Source organism: Amaranthus tricolor, chromosome 3 (genome assembly GCF_026212465.1).
Source record: "Amaranthus tricolor cultivar Red isolate AtriRed21 chromosome 3, ASM2621246v1, whole genome shotgun sequence".
Lineage (NCBI taxonomy): Eukaryota > Viridiplantae > Streptophyta > Magnoliopsida > Caryophyllales > Amaranthaceae > Amaranthus > Amaranthus tricolor.
Window position 1 is genome coordinate 19,083,118 of NC_080049.1, and position 8,732 is coordinate 19,091,849.

The 8,732-nt window shown below is 34.2% G+C and overlaps 1 protein-coding gene across 1 annotated transcript; it reads left to right on the forward strand.

Annotated features, from left to right (window-relative positions):
- The first annotated feature begins 3,098 nt into the window (after window positions 1-3,098).
- Window positions 3,099-7,912, forward strand: LOC130807626 (inositol-3-phosphate synthase). The gene is made up of 9 exons (XM_057672901.1): window positions 3,099-3,548; window positions 3,637-3,705; window positions 3,925-4,060; window positions 5,180-5,427; window positions 5,849-6,191; window positions 6,282-6,458; window positions 6,558-6,746; window positions 6,825-6,887; window positions 7,519-7,912. The coding sequence occupies exons 1-9, from the start codon at window positions 3,358-3,360 to the stop codon at window positions 7,636-7,638; spliced, it is 1,536 nt and encodes a 511-aa protein (XP_057528884.1). The 5' UTR covers window positions 3,099-3,357; the 3' UTR covers window positions 7,639-7,912.
- Window positions 7,913-8,732: the final 820 nt, after the last annotated feature.

Consider the following 8,732-nt stretch of genomic DNA (forward strand, 5'->3'; position numbering starts at 1 on the left):
CATAGGGTGTCATAGAAGTGATTGGTTTTATCAATACTCGATTTAAAATATAGCATGTAGTATTAACAGCTTTGGCCCAAAAATTTCTAGGTAGACCACTAGCAATTAACATGGTTCTAGCCATTTCCTCTAATGTTCTATTTTTTCTTTCTACCACACCATTTTGTTGTGGTGTTCTTGGTGCTGAAAAATTATAACCTTTGTTAAAGTTTTGCGAAAGTCGGTTTTGTTAAAGTTTCCTTTGGTTTGCGATTTTCCAGAATCCCTTGTCTTTCCCTTGCCCTTTTCATTTTTCCACATTGGGCAGTCCTTGATGAAGTGCTCGGTACTTCCATATTTGTGGCATTCAAGGTTGGATTTTGTTCTTCTTTCCTTGTTATTTCTTTGATTGGAATACCTGCTGTTTCTGAAGAACTTTTTGAATTTTCGTACCAGCATGGCGGCCTCCTCCTCATCGCATTTTGATTCTTCTTGTTCTGCTGCTGCCAGGGCTAGTCCCTTGTTTCTGGAACTGTCTGCTGTTCCCAGATGCAATTCGTGTGTCATTAGGGAACCTGCCAGCTTTTCCAGGTTAAATTTAGTGAAATCTTTAGACTCTTGGATGGCAGTAACCTTGGCTCTCCAGCGTTCATCTTGAGGGATGCTCCTTAGGATTTTTCTTACTTGCTCATCGGTGGGAATTAATCTTCCAAGTGAGACAAGTTCATTTGTGATGTTAGTGAACCTTGTGAACATCTCTTGGATGCTTTCTCTTGGTTTCATAACAAACCGTTCATACTTAGACATCAACAAGTCTATCTTGAAACGATTTACTTCACTTGCTCCTTCGTGGATAACTGCCAGCAAGTCCAAAATTTGTTTGGCAGTTTTGCACCCCATTATTCGATTATGTTCGTTTGGTCCAAGACCACAGTGAAGTAACTTGATGGCAAGAGAGTTTATTTCCATTTTCTGAAAATCTTCTTTTTCAAATTCGGTTATAGGTTTGGGAATGATTTCGTTATTAGAGTTTGTAGTAGTTACCTCAAAGTCTCCAATTTCGATGACTCTCCAAACTTGATAATTTTCCGCTTTGGTGAAGATCTCCATCCTATTCTTCCAATAAATGTAGTATTTTCCATCAAACATGGGTGGCCTTTGAGTAGAGTACCCTTCTTCCATTCGCTCGTTCATGATAGACATCTTTAGGAACACCAGGATTTTGCCCTCAGGGTTTCCTGATCAAATGGAACAGGGCTTTGATACCAATTGTAGACTGAACTAGAGATGGGAACGGCAACAAGAGGGGGGGTGAATTGTTGTTTTGATAAGTTTAAGAATTATAACCCTGTTTTTGCGGAATTAAATTAAAGAAATAAAACTTAAACTTAAAGCAAAATAATGAAAGAGACAACACGATTTTTACGTGGAAACCTTCTAGGCCTAAATAGAAGGAAAAAACCACGACCCCACGGGATTTCTAAACTATTCACTATGTTTAAGGAAACTTGTTACAATTACATTAAACACCTTGCTTCACTCGAAGCGCATCAAGTAGGCCAACTTATCTTTCTAATTGCTTCACTCAAAGCACCTCTCTCAGCTTCATTAAAAGCTAACACTTCTCTAGCTTCACTAGAAGCTATTTAATTCTCCCCTAGACTCACCCAAGTTTAGTTACAATTACTTTCTCAAAAACCCTTACACAAGGATAAAATTCTCTAAAAATAAAATCAATAAGTTGCACAAGAAAATATTGTAAGTTAATTGACAATTTTAGAACAAAATATTTCTTGTTGATTTTCCAAAAATAACATATGAAATTAAAAGCTCATACGTATGCATAAAAAGAGGAACAACCGAGTTCACCATTTATAGGATCAATTTTCCTAATAAAAAGGAGGTAACTAACCACTATTCCCTTATCCCAAATAAAAAGGAGAATAATATGGATCTTAAAATCTAAAGACAAACCTATGATTAATAGCTTAAAATAGGTATACACTTTGACAAAATCAAGTCCACGATTTACCTAATAATAACTGTTATACCCTTATACCAACAATAGGCAAAGCAATTATTGTTCCATTTTACTAATAATAACAGTAGTTCCCATATACTAAAATTAGTTGCGGTTCCCTTTTCCAATAATAAACACAGTTACCTTAAACTAATTTTAGACACGATTACACTTAGTTAATAATAGGGACGGTTACCTATTTACTAATATTAGGGACGATTACCTATTTACTGATATTATGGACGATTACCTAGTCAAGTGAGATCTTATATTTATTTTTTTTTCATAACAATATTTTTATGAATTAATTTACTTTAATGTTTTTAATAAATTAATATAAATTTATTTTTTTTATTATGAAGCTTAATTTTTTTGAATAATTGAATGATTTTTTGAATTTTTTTTAGAAAGAGTCAAAAATATTACGAATTTGACCTTATTTTAAAGATCTTGAAAAAATATTACCATACGTATAATTATTTTTTTAAAAAATATTTATTCATGAAATTATCCATTTATTAAATAAAATTAATTTTTAGCAAATAGGAATATAAAGTAGATAAGTAGCAATGAAATGAATTTGCATGTCAGTATAATTATGAAAATATAATTATTTTATAGTTGTTAAATAATCTTGAAAAATAATTTTGCAATATCAAAGTATTATTCTCTTTTATTTTTGAAATAATATTGGAAATAATATTGGAGAATAATTATGGTTTATAAATTTAGTCATATTTTGTTTTGCTACATCAAGAAGTTATTTTCATTTATCAAGGTATATACTTTTGAAATAATACTTACCAAATCTTTTTATGCACTAAGAAACATATGGAGCCATGGAGAAAGAAGAAGTAAGTGTAATGCTAGTCATGTGTTATCAGCAAAAAATACAAAGATTGAATTATTTAGAAATAATTAATAGTAAAAATTATTCTTAATAGATAGGCAATATGTGAGATTATTTAGCACAATTGCTAATAACAATAATTATTATTATTAGTACTATTATTATTGTTATAATAATAATAATAATAATAATAATAATAATAATAATAAATAAAAAACATTACTTAAAAAAATAATCAAAACCATTAGAAAGCAGCCAAGTGGACACACTAAAAAATTAACTCGTAGGTCTATAAATAAACAACCCATAAGAGCATCAAATTCACTCTCAACATCTCATCGGTGCCTCTAAAATAGAAAAATTGAGAGCTTTCCAGTTGTAGAATACCCTCATTTTTCTGGGATTTCCTTCCTTTTTTTCTCTGTTGTTGTTCTTTCCTTCAAATTATTCATTCTTTTATTGTAAACAAAATCAGATCCTAATTCTTTTAATCGACTCAATAGCAAAAATGTTTATTGAAAATTTTAAGGTTGAAAGCCCAAATGTTACCTACACTGATGATGAAATTCATTCAGTTTATGACTATCAAACAACCGAATTGGTTCACGAGAACCGTAAAGGTTGTGGGTATCAATGGATCGTCAAACCCAAAACTGTCAAATATGAGTTTAAAACTGACACCCAGGTCCCTAAACTTGGGTATCTTTCTTGTTTTTTTCCTTTTAATTTTTTCTCTTTTTTATAAAAAAATTGTTTAATTAAATGAATTTATGGTTTGTTTTTTCAGGGTGATGTTGGTAGGATGGGGTGGAAACAATGGATCTACCCTTACTGGCGGTGTCATTGCCAACCGCGAGTGAGTTTTCATTTCTTGCTCGTTTTGGTTATTATTTTAATTTTTCGTATGAGTTTCTTAAATGTGACATTCATATGTAAAATTTTCGGTATCTTGCATGTGATGTTGGGTTAGAGATTTGATTTTTGATGAATTTTGTTTGATTAAAGATTAATTTATGTGGATTTGGTAAAATTAGGAAATGGGTTTAAAATAATGGAGTTAAAATGGTACATGCAGGGGGATTTCATGGGCGACAAAGGACAAAGTCCAACAAGCCAACTATTTTGGATCCTTGACTCAGGCTTCCTCAATCCGTGTTGGTTCTTTCAATGGAGAAGAAATTTATGCTCCTTTCAAGAGCCTCATTCCCATGGTGTGCCTCTTCTCTACTCTTATACCTCTGTTCCATTATACTATCTGCATGTGACTTTTTAATTTTTACACAATCTAATGCATTATTTTGATCATTTATACGACGATTCAACCCAATTTCTTATATACATTAACCGCAACATAAAAAGAAAGTGGTGTCCTATAAAACAATATAGCAAAATTAAGAGAACAATTAAATACGACAAATGTAGCTAATTGAAGAGGACAACTGGTTAGGGTGTAAAAAACAATATAAAACGGAGGGAAGTATGCTTCCTCTATTCCTAAATTTTACTCCAACTTTTCTGATTTGGTATATAGTTTCCATTATTTTAGTTTTTGATTGTAAAAATGAATGAGGCAAATATTCCGAGTCAACTAAAATATTTGAAATAGAAGAGATTGTTTCTATGTAATTTAGAATGAGAGAATAATTGAAAATTGATAATTATTGTGGAAGATATCCTTAAAAAAAAAAAAAAAGTTTAGTAGTAGTGGGTTTCTGCTTCTTAATGAAGAATCTTTAATTGTGGCCACTTTGGTTGGTGGCTGTTCTTGGGGCATATGCTTGGATGGTCAACATTGACGAACAGAGTTTTGTTCCTTATGCCACCAAGTTGTACAACTAGACTACATTCAATTTATTGTACACCTCTATATTTGGATTAACTTGGCCTTTGCAATTGAAGTAATTAGTGGGTTTGTTAACGATCATGACTATGCATGTTTCTTGATACTACTATGGTTCTTTCATTTCTCCTGAAATTCACTTTTGATTGTAGAAAATCTGAAATGAATGGAAAAAGAAAATCCATGTGGACGACAGTTGGAAATATTCTATCGGTTTATGTACTCAATTTCAATATTTTAGGATTAAGGCTTTTGCAGCATTGGACCTTATTTTATTATAAATGGAACTTGTATATCCCTTCATGGTTTCATCATATAATGATATAAAACATTTATATGGTGAAAAGAACAAGCTTGTGTGTAACTTTGCAATTAGAAAAAACAATTTATCCTTTTGACTTTGATCGTTTCTTAGAGTAAATTGTACATTTAGTTAGTTGTATTGTTTGAAAGAAATGATTTTGTGTAAAATGAAATTGGTATGAATCAGGTGAATCCAGATGACATAGTGTTTGGAGGGTGGGATATAAGTGACATGAACTTGGCAGATGCAATGACCAGGGCTAAAGTGTTGGACATTGATTTGCAAAAGCAGCTGAGGCCCTACATGGAGCACATGATTCCCCTTCCTGGTATATATGACCCTGATTTTATTGCAGCTAATCAAGATTCTCGTGCCAATAACATCATTAAGGGCACTAAGAAGGAGCAAATTGAGCAAGTCATTAAGGACATGAGGTATATCTTTTGCTTTATTAATTACTTTCCTTTTTGTTTTTTAATAATAAAACTAAACTGTAGTTAATGAAGACATGATGGATCATCTTTGATCAATTAATTACTTGTATTTTTTTTAAGGCAAGTTAGTATTTTTAGGTGAAAATTCTATTTGATTATTGATACGCTAATCATGTATGCGTATTGCGTAGCACTCTTAACTTGGGTATGGAATTTTACATAATTCAAATCAGACATTTAGACAAAAATTTACCGGAGCTTATATTCATATAATTTTGTTGAGGATTAGTCGTAAATTGCTGCTGTGCAATTGTGCTATAGTACTTGTGATTATGGTGCAAATGTAAGTATTTAAGAAATAACATACGTGCTATTGAAAACGTGAGCTTTTTATATTTACAATTTGCTAATTAAACTGAAGGGAGTTTAAGGAGAAGAACAAAGTGGACAAGGTAGTGGTGCTCTGGACCGCAAACACAGAGCGCTATAGTGATGTAGTGGTGGGGCTGAATGACACAATGGAGAACCTGATGGCAGCTGTTGAGAGGAACGAGTCTGAAATTTCACCATCGACTTTGTATGCGATTGCTTGTGCCCTCGAAAACGTGCCTTTCATCAATGGTAGTCCTCAGAACACATTTGTTCCCGGACTCATTGAACTCGCCATTAAGCACAACAGTTTGATTGGAGGAGATGACTTCAAGAGTGGTCAGACTAAGATGAAATCCGTTCTTGTTGACTTCCTTGTTGGTGCCGGTATCAAGGTATCATTCCATTACTTGTGTCAAGATTATTTGAAGTTAAGTAAATGATTGATTCTAAAATATACTGATTTAATGCTAATGTATTGGCAGCCAACTTCCATAGTAAGCTACAATCATTTGGGAAACAATGACGGCATGAACCTTTCAGCACCTCAGACCTTCAGATCTAAAGAGATATCAAAGAGTAATGTGGTTGATGACATGGTTGCTAGCAATGGTATCTTGTATGAGCCTGGTGAACACCCTGATCACGTTGTCGTTATCAAGGTATACTTTCGCCGGAAAGTGATTGTGATTATTCTATGCTTTTTTGCTTGATAAAAACGACTAACTTATTGCTTTGTGTACGGCATTGTGTAAATGAAGTATGTTCCATATGTGGGAGACAGTAAGAGAGCCATGGATGAGTACACATCCGAGATATTCATGGGTGGCAAGAGCACAATTGTGTTGCATAACACCTGCGAGGATTCTTTATTGGCTGCTCCAATCATCCTCGACTTAGTCCTCCTCGCTGAGCTTAGCTCTCGTATCCAACTCAAGGCTGAGACAGAGGTAGTTAGTTTTCCCTATCCCTCAGTTTAATTAAATTGTAACTGTTGATGAACTAACTTGTGGTCAAAAATTTTTTAGGACAAGTTCCATTCTTTCCATCCAGTGGCAACTATTCTCAGCTACCTTACAAAAGCACCTCTGGTAAGTTCTCATCACTTTTGGTTTATTATTTTTTCGTTGACACATGACAGTTATAAGTATGTAAAGTGTCAAATTTCATTGCAGTAATGTGTAGTACTGTGTATTGGAGTGGAGTGATATGTGGTAAATAAAAAAGGCCCACATCTACTCTTTTCCGGAAAATCATCACATGTAACATTTGAGAATCAATGATGCTACTTTTAACTCATTGCAGGCGTCTTATTAGTAGTGTGTACGTTTTAGTACACTTGTCTTATTTTCCTATTTCGAAAATTGTTCGCCCACAAAATACGTTTAATTATTTTTTTATCCATCAACTTACAATTTCATAAAATTTGTATGAAAAGTAAATGAAACACTTGCCCATGAATATGATTGTGTTTATAACTTGGTAGCTGACCCACAACTTCTGTATTTTAACACTGACCCACCAATAAGAAGCTGGGTTGCTGGCCGGGTACTTGAATCGAGTGCGTTGGGGCTCATCCCCAAGTGATTGTTTTAGGTGTCATATAGGTAGTATGATGTCCCCCAAAACAGTATATTCATCTTTGTTTTGCAGTTGATCACATTAATCAAGTTGTAAACATAAAATTCTGTACTGAACATTGGGATTTCGTCAATGTAACAGGTTCCCCCAGGCACTCCAGTGGTGAATGCACTCTCAAAGCAGAGGGCAATGTTAGAGAACATAATGAGGGCATGTGTAGGATTGGCTCCCGAGAACAACATGATCCTCGAGTACAAGTAGAGCGTGTGTAGGCACCATAGCAGCAGCCGCAACAATTTAAAGGCTGTGAGTATAAAAGAGATGTTGATCTGAAAGCTTAGAAACAGTGCATGTGTAGTTGCGAGTTCGTTTGTGACTGGAATGGCAACCCATTAACCGACTTTTAGCTGTTGCCAATTTCATTTTCAATTCTTCATGTTTTCTTTATGTTTTTCAGGTTCATAAACTTTTGTTTTTCTGGTGTTTGTAATGTATATTTGTTGGTGTAATTATCAAATTTTCATCTATCCCTGAACCGTTTTTGTACCTTGTTGGCTTCTCCTGTCTTAAAGGTTTTAATTGAAAAGTGGAATTAAAACTGACATTATTATGGTTATATGAATTTAGAAGTGTGATCAAATATTTAGATTCATCTGTTCTTGAATTCGAGCCACCATACCAAGACCCGTCTTCTCGTCCTCCATTTTAAGGGTCATGTCAAAGTTGCGATGAAGTCCATTTCAGGTGCCACCCAGAATTTTGTGGTATTGATGAAGAGTTTGCTTACATGAGGATGAAGGGGACACTTCCAAACTCCTCCACATTGCAATTCTGAAAAGTTTGAAGCACCCATGTGAAAATGAATCTAAATTGGCAATGTGTGGGGTTCATGAAGCCCAATACGCTGTAGCCTGTAAGGACCATTAGAAGTAGCAGAGGGGCAATCCAGATGAAGTGCAATTACGTCTCCCTAACATTCAACGAACCATATTCGCTCTTAACATAGGGAGTCATTGCCATTCAGACTACTAATGGGGACACTAATGGGGACACTGCACATCCTTTTAACGTCTACACAAAAGAACATATCTTCAACCAGATTCTTCTTTTATAATCAACATGAATGAGTTCAGACACTGTCACACTCTATCATTGCTGTGGTCTGTGTTGTGCCATCGCCTCCTACCCCAAACAGACTTCGTTCTCGATCCTCCATCACACACTACAAGGCCGTTCTTGACCATAAGCATGGTAGGACTTTGTCTAGGGTCCAGAGTTAGAAAGGACCCTAAAATTTGAAAATGCTAGTTAATGAAGTAGACACTTATAAATTTGCAATTTATGAGTAGTTCTTT

Excerpts from the sequence above, each read along its gene's own strand:
- LOC130807626 (XM_057672901.1), top strand. The coding sequence starts at position 3,358 with ATGTTTATTGAAAATTTTAAGGTTGAAAGCCCAAATGTTACCTACACT. Across the intron at positions 3,549-3,636 it reads ACCCAGGTCCCTAAACTTGG|GGTGATGTTGGTAGGATGGG; the intron begins GTATCTTTCTTG and ends TTGTTTTTTCAG. Across the intron at positions 6,747-6,824 it reads AACTCAAGGCTGAGACAGAG|GACAAGTTCCATTCTTTCCA; the intron begins GTAGTTAGTTTT and ends AAAATTTTTTAG.